Source organism: Myxine glutinosa, chromosome 8 (genome assembly GCF_964187855.1).
Source record: "Myxine glutinosa chromosome 8, kmMyxGlut1.1, whole genome shotgun sequence".
Lineage (NCBI taxonomy): Eukaryota > Metazoa > Chordata > Myxini > Myxiniformes > Myxinidae > Myxine > Myxine glutinosa.
In genome coordinates this window covers 16,328,295-16,348,612 of record NC_136268.1, presented here as the reverse complement: position 1 = coordinate 16,348,612, position 20,318 = coordinate 16,328,295, and the positions used below count along the sequence as shown (strand labels likewise).

The 20,318-nt window shown below is 44.5% G+C and overlaps 1 protein-coding gene across 3 annotated transcripts in view; it reads left to right on the top strand.

Annotated features, from left to right (window-relative positions):
- Nucleotides 1-20,318, top strand: part of LOC137432185 (transmembrane protein 19) — a 122,563-nt gene that overhangs the window by 100,533 nt on the left and 1,712 nt on the right. For all 3 annotated transcript variants that reach the window (XM_078782959.1, XM_078782958.1, XM_078782960.1), the window contains exons 4-6: nt 8,712-8,849; nt 14,173-14,427; nt 20,090-20,299. In XM_078782959.1, the coding sequence (XP_078639085.1) occupies nt 8,712-8,849; nt 14,173-14,427; nt 20,090-20,299 (603 nt within the window). The remainder of the gene's footprint in view (nt 1-8,711; nt 8,850-14,172; nt 14,428-20,089; nt 20,300-20,318) is intronic.

Sequence of the window (20,318 nt, the reverse complement as noted above, 5' to 3'; positions counted from 1 at the left end):
GTGTGGGTGTGGATGTGTGTGTGTGTGTGTGTGTGTGTGTGTTGGGGGTGGGGTGTGTTTGTGTATGTGGAGGGGGGGGGTTGGTGTGTGTGTTTGTGTGTGTGGAGGGGTGTGCGTGTGGGGGGAGGGGTGTGGGTGTGTGTGTGGGAGGGGGTAGGGGGGATGTGTGTGTGTGTGTGTGTGTGTGTGTGTGTGTGTGTGTGTGTGTGTGTGTGTGTGTCGGGGTTGTATCCAAGGGGGTTGTGTCAAAGCATGTCCAATGAAAGTGGGGTTGTATCACAAGTGGGGTTGTATCAAAAGTGGGGTTGTATCAACAGTGGGGTTGCATCAAAAGTGGGTGCGAGTAAACCGGTCATCACTGCCAGCAGTTTTAAAGTGGCAGTTCTAGTTTTCATTTTATCTTTCCCTTGACACCACCCCCCCCCCCCCCCCACCCCCCACTCCCCAGAATTTCCATGTTTTAAACGTTTCCCGTTGTGTACCCTGGATAAGAATAGGTACACCGTATCCCTGCGTGTCGTAAGAGACGACTAAGAGGGTTGGCGTCAGGAAGGGCATCCGGCCATAAAAACATTGCCTCAAAAAAAAAGGGAACCATGACAATTACAACTACATATGGGCAGGGTACAGCCCGAAGTGGAGATCGGTTTCTGAGGTTTGGGACATGGAATGTAGGGACAATGACAGGGAGATCAGGAGAAGTGGTGGAAGTATTGGTCAGAAGAAGAGTGGACATATGTTGTGTGCAAGAGACGAGATGGAAGGGAAGTGGTGTGAGAATGGTGAAGGGCAGGCAGGGACAGAAATACAAGTTTGTGTGGCAAGGCTGCCCCGAGGGCGTGAATGGTGTTGGTGTCCTGTTTTCTGAGGAGTTTGTAGACAGTGTGGTGAGTGTGACTAGAGTGAGTGATAGGTTGATGATGGTGAAAATGATGATTGGAAAGCTCTTGGTGAACGTCATCTCGGGATATGCTCCGCAGGTTGGTCGAAGCGATGAAGAAAAGGACACGTTCTGGTGTGCGATAGAGAAGCTGATGGAAAACGTGAAAGATGAGGAAGTTGTTGTGGTAGGAGGAGACCTAAATGGACATGTGGGAAGGAGTATGGATGGTTTTGACGGAGTTCATGGGGGTTACGGATATGGTGTGAGAAATGGAGAAGGTGAAAGGATTTTGGAGTTTGCTGATGGAGCTGATTTGTTGATTTGTAATACTCAGTTCCAGAAAGAGGATAATAAGCTTGTTACATACACGTCAGGTGGGTCGACGACAACCGTTGACTACCTGATGGTGCGTAGGCGAGATAGGGGGCACCTCCGGGACACAAAGGTGATCCCGGGGGAGGAGGCTGTTTCACAGCACCACTTGGTTGTCTGCGACGTAAGGGTGAAAGGTGCGAGGAGAGCTCGGCGGGTGAAGTACCAACCGAGAATGAAGGTGTGGAGGTTGAAAGAGGTGACAGTAAGGGAGGCATTAAAAGAGAGGCTGAGTAGGGTCGAGGATGATGTGGTTGAGCTTGAAAGTGGTTGGATGTCAATGAAAGCTCGTCTGTTGGGAGCCGTTGGTGAGGTATGTGGATGGACAAAAGGACCACCGAGGCACTCGGAAACATGGTGGTGGGATGATGAAGTTGGAAAGAGGATTGACGTGAAGAGGAAGAAGTTCAAGGAGTGGCAGAAGGCGAAGGGTACGGGAGCAGAAACAGCAGAGCATGAAAGTTATAAGGCAGCCAGGAAGGCTGCAAAGAAAGAGGTAGCAAAGGCGCAGGAGGCATGTAGGAAAATGTTCGGAGAACGCTTGGATTCGGAAGAGGGTCAGAAAGCAGTATTCAGGATTGCAAAGCAGATAGCGAAAGAGAGGTGTGATGTGATGGGGGTGAGTTGCTTGAAGGATGAAGTGGGACAAATCGTTGTCGACCCAGATGGAATTAAAGGAAGATGGAAAAGATATATGGAAATGCTGTTGAATACAGAGAATGAATGGGATGGCAACATAGAGAGTAACCCTGTTTTAGGACCGGCAGAGAAGATAACTGAGAAGGAAGTTGAGGAAGCGATAAAAGCAATGAAGGGTAGAAAAGCGGGAGGGCCGACGGGAGTTGTGGGAGATATGTTGAAGGCAGCAGGAAGTTGGGGTGTGAAGAGAATGACAGAGATCTGTAATCTGGTGGTGAAAGAAGGCCGCATTCCACTGGATTGGGAACTGAGTACCCTCGTCCCTCTATACAAGGGGAAAGGTGACCCTCTGGAGTGTGGCTCGTACCGAGCGATAAAGTTATTGGAGCATGGAATGAAGGTATTGGAAAGGGTGTTGGAGAGGAGGATAAGGAAGAAAGTGAAGATCGACGAAATGCAGTTTGGATTCATGCCAGGAAGAGGAACGACAGACGCGCTCTTCATTGTGAGGCAGTTGCAGGAGAAGTACATGGAGAAGAGGAAGAAGTTGTTTCTTGGGTTTGTTGATCTGGAGAAAGCATTCGATAGGGTACCACGCAAAGTATTGACATGGGCATTGAGGAAGTTAGGAGTGGAGGAATGGTTGATCAGAGTAGTGATGGCAATGTACAAATGAGCGCACACAGCTGTAAGGACGAAGGACGGGAACAGTGGTGAGTTTGAGGTGAAGGTGGGAGTGCATCAGGGGTCGGTACTAAGTCCATTACTATTTGTAGCTGTGATGGAGGTGCTGGCTCAGAACGTAAAGGAGGGTTTACCGTGGGAGTTGTTGTATGCAGATGATCTGGTGTTGATTGCGGAAAGTATGGATGGACTGAAGGAAAAGATGACCATGTGGAAGGAATGTATGGAGACAAAAGGTCTGAAGGTGAATATCGGAAAGACGAAGGTGATGGCAAGTGGTAAAGCATGTGGTGAGGTGGAAAGAACTGGGAAGTGGCCCTGTGCTGTGTGTAGGAAGGGTGTCGGAGTGAACTCCATTCAATGTACAATGTGCGCTGAGTGGGTTCATCAAAAATGTAGTGGTCTGAGAGGGTCATTAACCAGTGTGGCAGCTACATTCAAATGTAAGGTGTGCACAGAGGGAGCTGCAGATGGAGGAAATGTTGAGTTGGATCTTGGAGATGGCGTGAAGCTGGAAGGTGTGAAAACATTTTGCTACCTCGGAGACATGCTGAATGGAGAAGGTGGATCAGACTCGGCAACGGTTGCTCGAGTGAGATGTGCATGGAAGAGGTTTCGGGAACTGGGTGGCGTGCTGATGATGAGGGGAGTGTCGTTGAAGTTGAAGGGAAAGGTGTATGCTGCATGTGTGAGAAGTGTTATGATTTATGAGAGCGAGACATGGGTAATAAACGTAGAGCAGCAACGAAGGTTGGAAAGGGTGGAAATGCGAATGGTTCGGTGGATGTGTGGAGTATCGTTGAGAGAGAGGAAGACAAATGATGAATTGCGAAAGATGATGGGAATAGAGCCTGTGATTGATGCTGTGAAGAGGAACAGGTTGAGATGGTTTGGTCATGTGTTGAGGAAGGATGAAAGTGACTGGTTGAGAAGAGTGATGGAAATGAATGTAGAAGGAAGCAGAGGACGGGGAAGACCGAAAAAGACTTGGCTAAAGATGGTGGAAGAAGAAATGCAGGCAAGGGGGTTAACAAGGAGAGATGCAGAAAATAGGGCAAAATGGAGAAGATTGTCATGGGGACCGCAAGGCTAACCCCCGCTCTAGCAGGGAAAATGGCCTTTAAAATGCATGTTGTTGTTGTTGTTGGGAATTGAACCCGAGGTCCTCTGGTGAACCACACCTGGTCTGGCTCCTGGATTGTCTGTAACCAGGATTCACATACACACCAAGGACTATACAGGGAAACCCTGCCATAAAAAAACATGGCAATAACTCAATTCAATATGAAACTGTGTGCTTCTCGTTTGTTTACAACAAAATATAATTATAGCATTTCGATCAGTCTATGGATTTTCAGACCAGTTAACTCTAATGGTTTCTACAGGACCAGTTGACCCTGAAGGTTCATTTTGGGTTCTGTGGGTTTCAGATCAGTTGCATCTAATGGTTTATTTTGGTTTAAACTGAATCTGGTTCGGTTTGTACTGGAAACTCCACTGGTTCCTGTAGAAACTAATATAAACCGCGATTTCCAATAGACACATAGAAATGCGCTACTGCTCCATATTGTTTTCTATGGGATTTTCGACCTGGGTAATCAAGTGGACCACCAAATGGTACTACGGTATTACGTATTATGACATTCCTTTCCTCATTGTGGTATCCTTATATTGTCTCCCACTTATTATGCATGTACTCTACTGTCTGTGTACTTATTATGCATGTACTCTACTGTCTGTGGACTTATTATGCATGTACTCTACTGTCTGTGTACTTATTATGCATGTACTCCACTGTCTGTGTACTTATTATGCATGCATTCTACTGTCTGTGCACTTATTATGCATGCACTCCACTGTGTGTGTACTTATTGTTATGTGACTACCCTGTAATGAACACCACAGGGCAACACGGATGACCAAACGAGCTTTACTCCAAGGCGTTCAATCCAAAAATGACGGTATTCTTTACACAGGAGGGAAAGGAGGATGACGAACTTACCTGGACGGCTTCCACCCGACTTCTTCACACCTGGATAATTCATCAACTCAAACCGACACGGAATTAAAATGTACAAAAATACCTGCTTTATTGAAGAATGCTGGTAACAAAATAAAACACGACAAAATAAGATTTCTAATGGGGACGTCCCACATACAGACTCGAATACAGACAAAGGGAAAAAATAACTGTGAAAATAAATGCGTTAATTTGTGGGCACTTAGCTCCGAGCTGCTGTTGAATCTCGTCAGGAATCATCCCGGTTCCCGCATCCTTGCACGCGAAAATGCGCTCGTTGGCACGAAATCTATGCGGCAGGAACGACCTTGGCATGCAGCTTGCTCTTCCAGCCGCGCTTGTCCTCATGATCCTGTTCACCAACACCAACACCCACGTCTCCCAGCGCAAGAGTGCCACGAACTTCTACCACTTGCCGTGAACTCCTGAAGCAGAGCAAGATATCAAATCATGTCCGTTCACCGCCAAAGCCAGAAGATCTGAGCCAGCCACGAGAAGAGGATGAAGAGATGTCGGGACACGACCGTTCGTCGTCAAATGCGAGGACTCGAGAGACAAAGACGAAGAGCGGAAATGAAGAGAGTGAGGGAAAGCCAAGAGAAGACAAAATGTCGGGGAGATGACCATTTGCCACCGAACCCAGAAAATGAGAGCAAGCCGAGAGAAGAGCTCGCTATGGAATCCCGAAGCAGAGAGCTTTGCGGCGACCATTCACCAACAAAGCCAGGATTCAAGTGAGTGAGGGAAACCCAAGAGGACAAAATGCCGGGGAAAGATTTATTTTATACTCGGGGCTCTTACGTCATCCATGCCTGCTCCACCAATCACATAGTCTCATCTTAGCTGTCTTTGCACCAATCAATCCCGGACCAATCACTGCTCTTCGGGGCGTGGCCCCACGGCCTACCTGATTGATGTGTGCTCACCAGGTTGGTGTTATCCACGGTAGTGCTCAATGTCCTGCTTTGGGTTGGTTTTTATTTAGGGTTATCAATGCGGGATTTCCTGGCTAGGTGTGTGTGCTGCATGTGTCATAAGGAACAGAGGAAACATAACAGAGGCCATTACATACAGCGGATTTACCATTAATCCCTAACTAATTAACATAGCCCCGCCCCTCATGATGGGAACGAAGATGCGCTCTTCCATGACATACGGTTGTCCGGATCCCTACTTATGATACATGAGGGTTTCTTCTTCTTCTTCTTCATGACAGTCGGAGCACACTACCTATGCAATTCTACCTGGACTATGCTATTAACCCCCCACAAATGTAACATTATTGTGCATGTACTCCAGTCTGTGTTCTTATTATGCATGTACTCTACTGTCTGTGTTCTTATTATGTATGTACTCTACTGTCTGTGTACTTATTATGCATGCATTCTACTGTCTGGGTACTTATTATGCATGTATGCTCCTGTCTGTGTACTTATTATGCATGTACTCTCCTGTCTGTGGACTTATTATGCATGCACTCCACTGTCTGTGTACTTATTATGCATGTACTCCACGGTCTGTGTACTTATTATGCATGCATTCTTCTGTCTGTGTACTTATTATACATGCACTCTACTGTCTGTGCACTTATTATGCATGCACTCTACTGTCTGTGTACTTATTATGCATGCACTCCACTGTCTGTGCAATTATTATGCATGTACTATACTGTCTGTGTACTTATTATGCATACACTCCACTGTCTGCACTTATTATGCATGTACTATACTGTCTGTGTACTTATTATGCATGCACTCCACTGTCTGTGCACTTATTATGCAGGTACTATACTGTCGTCTGTGTACTTTTTACGCATGCACTCCACTGTCTGTGTACTTTTTTCCGCATGCACTCCACTGTCTGTGTACTTATTATGCATGTACGCTGTAATGAAATTGTGTCTAAGTTGAACCCAGGTGCTATGCTGGCTCTGACCACTGAGGGGCTTTCATAAGAACTCGGGCGGACATCGCTCCGATTCATTCCTGTGGCATTTATCCTGTATGGTAGTGCATATACGAATGGTGTGTATTGCAAGATGTTCCATGCTTGCTTGTTTGCTTGTACCAATTGCCTATTCATTATTACATCTATGATAACGGTATACTGATATTATTCTTGCTGATTTCTTACAGGTGTTACTAGAGATCGATGCTGAATTAAACCTACTATTGGGACAATGTTGTAGATCTGATTTTTACAACATACGCTATTGTCTGTGAACTTATTATGCATGCACTCCACTGTCTGTGTACTTATTATGCATGTACACGACTGTCTGTGTACTTATTATGCATGCACCCTACTGCCTGTGTACTTATTATGCATGCACTCTACTGTCTGTGTACTTATTATGCATGCACTCCACTGTCTGTGTACCTATTATGCATGTACACGACTGTCTGTGTACTTATTATGCATGCACCCTACTGTCTGTGTACTTATTATGCATGTACACGACTGTCTGTGTACTTATTATGCATGCACCCTACTGTCTGTGTACTTATTATGCATGCACTCCACTGTCTGTGTACTTATTATGCATGTACTCCACGGTCTGTGTACTTATTATGCATGCACCCTACTGTCTGTGTACTTATTATGCATGCACCCTACTGTCTGTGTACTGATTATTCATGCACTCTACTGTCTGTGTACTGATTATTCATGCACTCTACTGTCTGTGTACTGATTATTCATGCACCCTACTGTCTGTGTACTTATTATGCATGCACTCCACTGTCTGTGTACTTATTATGCATGTACTCCACGGTCTGTGTACTTATTATGCATGCACCCTACTGTCTGTGTACTTATTATGCATGTACTCCACGGTCTGTGTACTTATTATGCATGCACTCCACTGTCTGTGTACTTATTATGCATGTACTCCATGGTCTGTGTACTTATTATGCATGCACCCTACTGTCTGTGTACTTATTATGCATGCACTCCACTGTCTGTGTACTTATTATGCATGTACTCCACGGTCTGTGTACTTATTATGCATGCACCCTACTGTCTGTGTACTTATTATGCATGCACCCTACTGTCTGTGTACTTATTATGCATGTACACGACTGTCGGTGTACTTATTATGCATGCACTCCACTGTCTGTGTACTTATTATGCATGCACTCTACTGTCTGTGTACTTATTATGCATGCACTCTACTGTCTGTGAACTTATTATGCATGTACACGACTGTCTTTGTACTTATTATGCATGCACTCTACTGTGTGTTCTTATTAATTATTATGCATGCACTCTACTGTCTGTACTTATAATGCATGTACACGACTGTCTGTGTACTTATTATGCATGCACTCCACTGTCTGTGTACTTATTATGCATGTACACGACTGTCTGTGTACCTATTATGCATGTACACGACTGTCTGTGTACTTATTATGCATGTACACGGCTGTCTGTACTTATTATGCATGTACACGACTGTCTGTGTTATTATTATGCATGTACACGACTGTCTGTACTTATTATGCATGTACACGACTGTCTGTGTTCTTATTATGCATGTACACGACTGTCTGTGTACTTATTATGCATGTACACGACTGTCTGTACTTATTATGCATGTACACGACTGTCTGTGTACTTATTATGCATGTACACGACTGTGTACTTATTATGCATGTACACGACTGTCTGTGTACTTATTATGCATGCACTCCACTGTCTGTGTACTTATTATGCATGTACACGACTGTCTGTGTACTGATTATTATGCATGTACACGACTGTCTGTGTTCTTAATATGCATGTACACGACTGTCTGTGTACTTATTATGCATGTACACGACTGTCTGTGTTCTTATTATGCATGCACTCTACTGTCTGTGTACTGATTATGCATGTACACGACTGTCTGTGTTCTTATTATGCATGTACACGACTGTCTGTGTACTTATTATGCATGCACACGACTGTCTGTGTTCTTATTATGCATGTACACGACTGTCTGTGTACTTATTATGCATGCACTCTACTGTCTGTGTACTGATTATGCATGTACACGACTGTCTGTGTACTTATTATGCATGTACACGACTGTCTGTGTACTGATTATTCATGCACTCTACTGTTTGTGTGCAGCACTTCTGGTGGGAGTTTTACTCACTGCAGCAAGCTTTTGTTTTTTTTTGGCCCTCTTCACATTCTTCATTTCTTCGACGTGCCTCACCCGCTGGAGGGCAGTCACGAAGCAGAAGATCGATCCTCATTACCGATCTGGTGAGCATCTCGACTCTGTCATTGATCAACTTGGCTAGAAAAGTAGCAGTAATAATCCTAACTCTTGTTCTGCAACAAGGGGCCGATAAAAATGGATGACGTGGCATATTAAAAAGGCAAGGTATGGTGTGTTACCGGGGTTTGGCATGTTGAAAAGCACGGTATGGTGTGTTACCAAGGTTTGGCATGTTGAAAAGGCACGGCATGATGTGTTACCAGGGTTTGACATGTTGAAAAGCACGGTATGGTGTGCTACCAATGTTTGGCATGTTGAAAAGCACGGTATGGTGTGTTACCAGGGTGTGACATGTTGAAAAGGCATGGTATGGTGTGTTACCAGGGTTTGGCATGTTGAAAAGCACGGTATGGTGTGCTACCAATGTTTGGCATGTTGAAAAGCACGGTATGGTGTGTTACCAGGGTTTGACATGTTGAAAAGGCATGGTATGATGTGTTACCAGGGTGTGACATGTTGAAAATGCACGGTATGGTGTGTTACCAGGGTGTGGCTTGTTGAAAATGCACGGCATGGTGTGTTACCAGGGTGTATCATGTTGAAAAGGCACGGTATGGTGTGTTACCAGGGTTTGACATGTTGAAAAGGCACGGCATGGTGTGTTACCAGGGTGTGGCTTGTTGAAAATGCACGGCATGGTGTGTTACCAGGGTTTGACATGTTGAAAAGGCACGGCATGGTGTGTTACCAGGGTGTGGCTTGTTGAAAATGCACGGCATGGTGTGTTACCAGTGTGTGGCTTGTTGAAAATGCACGGCATGGTGTGTTACCAGGGTGTGACATGTTGAAAAGGCATGGTATGGTGTGTTACCAGGGTTTGACATGTTGAAAAGGCACGGCATGGTGTGTTACCAGGGTGTGGCTTGTTGAAAATGCACGGCATGGTGTGTTACCAGGGTGTGGCTTGTTGAAAATGCACGGCATGGTGTGTTACCAGGGTGTGACATGTTGAAAAGGCATGGTATGGTGTGTTACCAGGGTTTGACATGTTGAAAAGGCACGGTATGATGTGTTACCAGGGTGTGACATGTTGAAAATGCACGGTATGGTGTGTTACCAGGGTGTATCATGTTGAAAAGGCACGGTATGGTGTGTTACCAGGGTTTGACATGTTGAAAAGGCACGGCATGGTGTGTTACCAGGGTGTGGCTTGTTGAAAATGCACGGTATGGTGTGTTAGCAGGGTTTCACATGTTGAAATGGCACGGTATGGTGTGTTACCAGGGTTTGGCATGTTGAAAAGGCATGGTATGCTGGTATGGTGTGTTACCAGGGTGTGACATGTTGAAAAGGCACGGTATGCTGTGTTGCCAGGGTTTGACATGTTGAAAAGGCACGGCATGGTGTGTTACCAGGGTGTGGCTTGTTCAAAATGCACGGTATGGTGTGTTAGGGTTTCACATGTTGAAATGGCACGGTATGGTGTGTTACCAGGGTTTGGCATGTTGAAAAGGCATGGTATGCTGGTATGGTGTGTTACCAGGGTGTGACATGTTGAAAAGGCACGGTATGCTGTGTTGCCAGGGTTTGACATGTTGAAAAGGCATGGCATGGTGTGTTACCAGGATATGACATGTTGAAAAGGCACGGCATGGTGTGTTACCAGGGTTTGACATGTTGAAAAGGCACAGTATGGGGTGTTACCAGTGTTTCACATGTTGAAAAGGCACGGTCTGGTGTGTTACCAGTGTTTGGCATGTTGAAAAGGCACGGTATGGTGTGTTACCAGTGTTTGGCATGTTGAAAAGGCACGGTATGGTGGGTTGCCAGGGTTTGGCATGTTGAAAAGGCACGGTGTGCTGTGTTACCAGGGTTTGACATGTTGAAAAGGCATGGTATGATGTGTTACCAGGGTTTGGTGTGTTGAAAAGGCACGGTTTGGGGTGTTACCAGGGTTTCACATGTTGGAGGCACGGTGTGGTGTGTTACCAGGGTTTGACATGTTGAAAAGGCACGGCATGGTGTGTTACTAGGGTGTGGCATGTTGAAAATGCACAGTATGGTGTGTTACCAGGGTTTGACATGTTGAAAAGGCACGGTATGGTGTGTTACCAGGGTGTGACATGTTGAAAAGGCACGGTATGATGTGTTACCAGGGTGTGACATGTTGAAAATGCACGGTATGGTGTGTTACCAGGGTGTCATGTTGAAAAGGCACGGTATGGTGTGTTACCAGGGTTTGCTTGTTGAAAATGCACGGCATGGTGTGTTGCCAGGGTGTGGCTTGTTGAAAAGGCACGGTATGGTGTGTTACCAGGGTTTGGCTTGTTGAAAAGCCACGGTATGGTGTGTTCCCAGGGTGTGGCTTGTTGAAAATGCATGGTATGGTGTGTTACCAGGGTGTGGCTTGTTGAAAATGCACGGCATGGTGTGTTACCAGGGCGTGGCTTGTTGAAAATGCATGGCATGGTGTGTTACCAGGGTTTCACATTTTGATAAGGCACGGCATGGTGTGTTACCAGGGTTTCACATGTTGAAGAGGCATGGCATGGTGTGTTACCAGGGTGCGGCTTGTTGAAAATGCATGGCATGGTGTGTTACCAGGGTTTCACATGTTGATAAGGCACGGTATGGTGTGTTAGCAGAGTTTCACATGTTGAAAATGCATGGTATGGTGTGTTACCAGGGTGTGGCTTGTTGAAAAGGCACGGTATGGTGTGTTACCAGCATGTGCCTTGTTGAAAATGCATGGTATGCTGTGTTGCCAGGGTGTGGCATGTTGAAAAGGCATGGTATGGTGTGTTACCAGGATTTGCATGTTGAACAGGCACGGCATGGTGTGTTCCCAGGGTGTGGCTTGTTGAAAATGCACGGTATGGTGTGTTACCAGGGTGTCATGTTGAAAAGGCACGGTATGGTGTGTTACCAGGGTTTGCTTGTTGAAAATGCACGGCATGGTGTGTTGCCAGGGCGTGGCTTGTTGAAAAGGCACGGTATGGTGTGTTACCAGGGTTTGGCTTCTTGAAAATGCATGGCATGGTGTGTTGCCAGGGCGTGGCTTGTTGAAAAGCCACGGTATGGTGTGTTCCCAGGGTGTGGCTTGTTGAAAATGCATGGTATGGTGTGTTACCAGGGTGTGGCTTGTTGAAAATGCACGGCATGGTGTGTTACCAGGGCGTGGCTTGTTGAAAATGCATGGCATGGTGTGTTACCAGGGTTTCACATTTTGATAAGGCACGGCATGGTGTGTTACCAGGGTTTCACATGTTGAAGAGGCATGGCATGGTGTGTTACCAGGGTGTGGCTTGTTGAAAATGCATGGCATGGTGTGTTACCAGGGTTTCACATGTTGATAAGGCACGGTATGGTGTGTTAGCAGAGTTTCACATGTTGAAAATGCATGGTATGGTGTGTTACCAGGGTGTGGCTTGTTGAAAAGGCACGGTATGGTGTGTTACCAGGGTGTGCCTTGTTGAAAATGCATGGTATGCTGTGTTGCCAGGGTGTGGCATGTTGAAAAGGCATGGTATGGTGTGTTACCAGGATTTGCATGTTGAACAGGCACGGCATGGTGTGTTACCAGGGTATGGCTTGTTGAAAATGCATGGCATGGTGTGTTACCAGGGTGTGTCTTGTTGAAAATGCATGGTATGGTGTGTTACCAGGGTGTGGCTTGTTGAAAATGCATGGTATGGTGTGTTACCAGGGTGTGGCTTGTTGAAAATGCACGGCATGGTGTGATACCAGGGTGTGGCTTGTTGAAAATGCATGGCATGGTGTTACCAGGGTGTGTCTTGTTGAAAATGCATGGTATGGTGTGTTACCAGGGTGTGGCTTGTTGAAAATGCATGGCATGGTGTGTTACCAGGGTGTGACTTGTTGAAAATGCATGGTATGGTGTGTTACCAGGGCGTGGCTTGTTGAAAAAGCATGGCATGGTGTGTTACCAGGGTTTCACATGTTGATAAGGCACGGCATGGTGTGTTACCAGGGTTTCACATGTTGAAGAGGCATGGCATGGTGTGTTACCAGGGTGTGGCTTGTTGAAAAGGCACGGTATGGTGTGTTAGCAGGGTGTGGCATGTTGAAAAGGCACGGTATGGTGTGTTACCAGGGTTTCACATGTTGATAAGGCACGGCATGGTGTGTTACCAGGGTTTGACATGTTGATAAGGCACGGCATGGTGTGTTACCAGGGTTTCACATGTTGAAATGGCACGGTATGGTTTGTTACCAGGGTGTGGCATGTTGAAAAGGCACGGTATGGTGTGTTAGTAGAGTTTCACATGTTGAAAATGCATGGTATGGTGTGTTACCAGGGTGTGGCTTGTTGAAAAGGCACGGTATGCTGTGTTACCAGGATTTGCATGTTGAACAGGCACGCTATGGTGTGATACCAGGGTGTGGCTTGTTGAAAAGGCACGGGATGGTGTGTTAGCAGGGTTTCACATGTTGAAAATGCACGGCATGGTGTGTTACCAGGGTGTGGCTTGTTGAAAATGCACAGCATGGTGTGTTACCAGGGTGTGGCTTGTTGAAAATGCACGGCATGGTGTGTTACCAGGGTGTGGCATGTTGAAAAGGCATGGTATGGTGTGTTACCAGGATTTGCATGTTGAACAGGCACGGTATGGTGTGATACCAGGGTGTGGCTTATTGAAAAGGCACGGTACGGTGTGTTAGCAGGGTTTCACATGTTGATAAGGCACGGCATGTTGTGTTACCAGGGTTTCACATGTTGAAAATGCACGGTATGGTGTGATACCAGGGTATGGCTTATTGAAAAGGCACGGTACGGTGTGTTAGCAGGGTTTCACATGTTGATAAGGCACGGCATGTTGTGTTACCAGGGTTTCACATGTTGAAGAGGCACGGTATGGTGTGTTACCAGGGTGTGCCTTGTTGCTTGCGTCTCTGTCACCTCATTTTCCTCCTCTCCTCCTGATGTAGATGGTTCTTCCTTCTTCAGCTTTCCTTCGGTGATTTGTCGCATCCTTTCTTCTCCTCACTTGTCTGGTTTGTCCACTACTCCCTGCCCTCTTAGAATTCCTCATCTCCCCTTCAGGATGTGTGTGAGAGTTGGGTGATGGGGGCACATGTTGTCTGGCTGATCCCTCATTGTTCGCTTGTCGGCCATTATTTCCCTGGGGGATGTGATGCAAATTTGAAGGATGGAGTTTCCTTTTCCTGCTTCACCATCTACCTGTACTATGTGGCCGATCCATCAGCAAGCTTTATGGGAACGGATTGGAATGTTTGGGAGCACATTAGCTTTCCACAATCATTTATTTTACACTTGTTATAAAAAAAACCTTTTCTCATACAATATGGCCTGTTGGTATCACATCAAGCAATTCCTTCTTGCAGGTGGGCAGCGCAACTGGTTGCAGGTGTTTTGCAATGGTGGTATTCCGTCGAAGCTGGCGCTGATCTACCTGGTTGAAGTTGGACCACGAGAGCTTCCCATCGACTTTTCCAAACACTACACAAGCTCATGGCTGTGCCTAGCTCTGATCGCTGCTCTCGCTACGAGTGCTGGGGACACGTGGGCAGCGGAGGTGGGATCGGTATTTGCTGCTGCACCTCCTCACCTGATCACGACGTGGTGCAGAGTACCACCTGGTGGGCAGCTTCCTTTTGCTACTTCTTGATGGAGCTTTATCTTCATGTGGTTAAAATTTTACCTGGACTAACCCACTTACATTACTGTCTTTTATTGAGGTGACGTTTGAACCCAAAATATATAGACCAATCACTGAGTCTGCTGAAGCAACGTCAAGAGCCATTAGTTATGATATTTCACATGCAGTTTAACATGCCTGGAAACTGTGCAGCATTTAAGCAATCATTTTGGGTGATACTCTGAGATGACTTGACTTGATTTGACTCTCTTATTTCAGTCGACGACAGAATGAAGGCCTTGACATGGTCCATTGATTTATGTTCTTTGCAATTCAAAGCAATTGGACTCCAGGGAATTTCTATATTTACTCCATGCAGACAATAAACTATGAATGGCTATGAACTATGAATGTGAAATCACGTATCTAGCATGGACAGATTGCTTTTCGTGAAGATAAGTAAGCACGAGTAGAAAACACGGCATAACAAAGTTCAGCGAGGCACAGCAACGTAGAAAGAGAGCTTCTATCATAATCGTGTTCAGAAGTTGAGCAGAACTTCGATTGAGCTTCAACTTTCCAACAGATGGCCTCACATTATCCTCAAGCACCCTCTGGTAAAATGAAGAATTCATAGTGGATTCTATGATGGTGAGCTGCCCAGGCCCTGATGCAGCAAAGCTGCCCCAAACCATAATATTTCCACCACCATGCTTTACAATTGGTATCAGGTTCTTGTGGTCAAATGCTGTCTTTGGTTTTCACCAAACATGTGTTCTGGTACTGTGGCCAAATAGCTCCACCTTTGACTCATCTGTCCAGAGCACATTGCCCCAGAAGTGCTGGTCTTTGCCTTGGTGTTCATTGGCAAACTTTAGTCTCGCCCTGATGTTCTTTCTGGACAGCAAAGGTTTCCTCCTGGCACACCTCCCATGTAGATCAAATTTGTGCAGCCTCTTTCTAATGTTAGACTCGTGCACTTTGACATCAACTGTGGCAAGAGCTACCTGTAGGTCCCGTGATGACATTCTGGGGTCCTTAGAAACTTATTTCAGCATCTTGCGGTCTGCCCTCGGGCTGAACTTGCTGGGGCGGCCTGGCCTGAACAAGTTGGCAGTTGTTTGGAATCTTCGCCACTTGAAGATGATCTTCCGGACAGTCGAATGATCGATTTCAAATTGTTTGGAGATCTTTTTAAACCCCTTCCCAGACTCGTAGGCATCTATAACCTTCTTTCTGAAGGCCTCGGAGAGCTCTTTTGATCTAGGCATGGTGACGCCGCACACTTCAACAACAAAGAGCAAACCAAACTAAATGTCAGGTTTAAATAAGACAGGTTTCTCCAAGATCCTCTCTAACGATGTTCTAATCATTTGCACCTGAGCTGGTGCACCTGATTCTAATTTTAGGTATTTGAAGTAGTGATAAATGTAGGGGTGTACTTACTTTTTCCACATGCGAAATTTGCATTTATGTTTATTTAAATTATACAATGGACGACAAAATGTAAATGTTTCATGATATTTGTTATATTATATCACCTTTATCTATCAACATTGTTGAAATGAAGATCAAATCGCTGTATGTTGAAATATGTTGTAAAAGTCAAAACTTTACATGGGGTGTACTTACTTCTTCACGTGACTGTATGTGAGATATGCTGTGTGAGGGCAGCTATGGAGCACCGTCAGTGAAAGGGATCAGCACCAGGAGGGTAGCTATGGAGCACCATCAGTGAAAGGGGTCAGCACCAGGAGGGTAGCTATGGAGCACCATCAGTGAAAGGAATCAGCACCAGGAGGGCAGCAAAGAAGCCCCTCAGTGAAAGGGATCAGCACCAGGAGGGCAGCTAAGAAGGAGCTCAGTGAAAGGAATCAGCACTAGGGGGGCAGCTAAGAAGGAGCTCAGTGAAAGGAATCAGCACTAGGGGGGCAGCTAAGAAGGAGCTCAGTGAAAGGAATCAGCACTAGGGGGTCAGCTAAGAAGCCCCCCAGTGAAAGGGATCAGCACGAGGGGGTCAGCTAAGAAGCCCCCCAGTGAAAGGGATCAGCACGAGGGGGGCAGCTAAGAAGCCCCTCAGTGAAAGGGATCAGCACTAGGAATGGAAACATAATTTGCAAAATGGCTGATGTCTCCTACAAAACGCTGCATACTCCCGATGACTTGCTTGATGTTGGCATTGAGGATGTGAAATATGAGGACTTTAGACTTCATCTAGTGTGATGACTTTATAAAGTTTGTTTGTACACTATGTTAAACTTTTTATGCCTCCGCGGACGATGTCGCCGGACGCATAATGTTTTGAGGTTTTCCGTCCGTCCGGCTGTCTGTCCGTCCGTTCGTCTGTCTGTGATAGGTTTTCGTTACAGCGATAACTTGAGAACGGCTTAAGGGATCTTTGTCAAACTCGGTGCAGGTATGTATGATGTATGATAAGGTAATGATGAACTGATTATATTGTGGGGGTAACGAGGTCAAATGCCAAAGGTCAGAGGTCATGTTAGGTAAAAATCCTGTTACCGCGATAACTTGTGAACCAGTGATGGGATTCTGACCAAATTTGGTACAGGTATGTATAATGATGTAAAGATGAACTGATTATATTTTGGGGTCAAGACGTCAAAGGCCAAAGTCTGTAATAGGTCTATAACTTGAGAACGGCTGAAGTAATATAATTCAAACTTGGTACAGGTATGTATAATGATGTAAAGATTAAATGATTCGATTTTGGGATCCCAAGGTTAAAGGCCAAAGGTCAAAGGTCATAACAGGTAAAAATGTGATAACTTGTAAACAGCTGAATGGATTTAAATCAAACTTGATACAAGTATTATAATGATGTTTAATGTGGGCGGAGGCATATCAGTCGACGTCGTGACGTCGAAGAGTGCCGTTGTAGTTTACATTTTACTTTATTTGGCTGGTGAGTTGTGGACTGTCCTGCCTTTTAATAGGTGGTGTCGTTTCACCAATCTTACATTATCCTAAAGTAATTGAAAATGAACGACAAAGTGTTGGCTGTTTTCACTTGTCAAAGAGGCAAGCACATTAATCCGTCCTTGATTATGTCCTCCACCGAAGGTGAATGGAGCTTGTGTTTTCACCATTGTTGTACACCGCACCTTTCCTATGCCATCTCCAGGCATTGCAAATCGTCATTGCTGGGCACCGAAGGGGGCTCGGCAGTGACGCACGCTGAAAGGGAGTACTCAGTTTTCACTCTGGTTGTTTGTTTTCTTGTTTTCTTGTTTGTTTTCTTTCTTGTTTGTTTGTTTGTCCGGGCGATATCTCAGCCATCCTTTGAGCGAGGAAGCTGAAATTTCGGCACAATAGTGAACAAGTCCTTTGTCAAAAACGCTATTTTTTGTTTTTTGATTAATCAATAAATTGAGGAGTTATTTAATTATTAGTGATTAATTAAGTACTTATTTAATTAATCAAATTTCCTTTCTCTTCTGACCATTAACTCAGGCACCTTTTGAGTTAGGAAGCTGATATTTGGACATGCCAATGACCAGGTCATTTGGCTGCAAAGGCTATTTTTGATTTATTGATTAATCAATTAATCAATTAATCGATTAATTATTTAATTATTCGATTAATGACTAAAAACTTTCTTTTCTTTTTTTTAGTTACAGATTCTGATGAAATAGTGGTGGTTTATGTGTTCTGTGACCGAATTAATTAATAATTTAATTTTTTTATGATTATTATTTATTTATTTTTTATTGTTAATCATTTATTTATTTTCTTTCTCATTTGGCCAATATCTCAGGCACCTTTTGAGCTGGGAAGCTAATATTTGGACATGACAGTGACCAAATGATGTGGCTATCAAGGATATTTTGAGTTTATTGATTAATCATTTAATCGATTAATTATTTATTGATTAATTGATTAATCATTTATTGATTAATCAATGAATTATTTAATTTTTTATTAAATGACTTATTTGATTAAATTTCTAAAAGATACATCTTCGGATGAAGCACTAGTGGTTTAGTTATGCTATTAGCCAATTGATTAAGAAAATATTTTGTGATAATCTTTTATTGATTTTAATTACACAATTAATCAATGAATTAGTGTACACCTCTCCCTCCCAATGCAGCCTCAATGAGCTGCACTGCGGTATTGCCGGGCGCCGGAGTCGCCCCGGCAATGCCGCGCTGTCAGATATTTAATTATTTGGCATGGGGCGGTGTACTTTGAATGTATCTGTACTTGTGTGATTTTTTGTTTTTTTGTGAATCGAAGATTTTTCAAGTATACTGGTTGGGCTTGCATGCTATTACTCGGCAAAAAAACAAACAACTATTTGACAAGTGTGTTGATCACGATTTGACAAAAACGATTTGACATGTGTGTGTGTGTTTGTGTGTGTGTGTGTGTGTGTGTGTGTGTGTGTGTGTGTGTGTGTGTGTGTCTGTCTGTCTGTCTGTCTGTCTGTCTGTCTGTCTGTGTGGGTGGGTGCGTGCGTCCACTCACTTATACTTGCCTACGCGTCACAATTTTAAACCAATCTTCATGAAAGTTCACCAAATGAAGGAGTTGGTGGTCCAACAGAATCCTATTTATTTTTGTTATCTAAAGAATATTATAATCAGTTATCTACAGTTGGTTAGAGAAAAAGAATAAAGAATAGAATCCTATTATCCCCTGGTGTTGGGCTAGCGGCTAGGGTGCCAGCTTAGGATCCTAGGATCCTGGGTTCGAATCCTGGTCGATCGCTGAATTAACGCCAGGGGGGTTGACTCAGCCTGTCATCCTTCCGAGGTCGGCAAATTGAGTACCAGTTCACTGGTAATTCCCTGTTTGTCGTTAAAGGCGGCAAAAAGGGTTGGCGTCAGGAAGGGCATCCGGCCGTAAAACATTGCTTCAAAAAGGGGACCAAAAAACAACAACAACCATGGTTCCCGAAAAAGGCTAACCCCTGCTTTGCGGGGAAAAATGGCCTCTAAAGGTGGTTTTTTATATCTAAAGGTCAACAACTAAAACTTGTCCAAAAGGTCAACTTACGCTAAATTTCTAAAATCTTCATCCGATTAACTAAACTAAACTTGAAACTAAACTTGAAACTAAACTTGAAATTTGAATAGAATTTTCATATCAGCTAGCTGAATTCAGCCACCAACTATTTTTGAGGTCATCTTAGGCCAAAAGGTCAACACAGGCCAACGGTTAACCACTTTTCTTTGAATTTCTAAAATCCTTAATTTTCACCCGATTAACTTGAAATTTGAATAGGATTTACATATCAGCTAACTGAAATCAACCATCAACTATTTTTAGGTCAACATAGGCCAAAAGGTCAACATAGGCAAAAGGTCAACAACCTAAACAACAACAGGGTACAACGATTCTTTAATGGAGAAAATAATTTTCCTTTTGTGTAGCTAATAGAAATGATTGATCAAAAGGATATTTCGGTTTGCATTATTCTTACCTATAAAGTGTCTGGTCCTGAGTTAGAACGCCGAGACAACTAATTTATTCAAATCAAACAAGCACTTACATAGTCGTTCAGATGGAGATGTAAGTATGTATGTCTGTCTCATATGTGTTTTGGTTGTGGAAGTATATGATGCCACTGTATCTGTTTAAGGTAAGATATGCTTTTGTAGTGATATGCTGGCTGAAATGTCTTGCGCTTATCTTTTCAGGTACCAATGGTGCTGTGTCCCCTGCAGGGCTGATAGCGAGTGCTTGTGGAGGCCTTACTGTGGGACTTGCATTTTTTATTGGCACTAATGCCTTGGCACCTGGTCTGGAGGCAGCTCCCCCACAATGGCCGCTGATACTGTATGGAGCTGTAGCTGGCTTTTCGGGGTCCATCATAGACTCATTCCTCGGTGCTACCTTACAGTATTCAGGTCAGGGTTTTTGAATAAC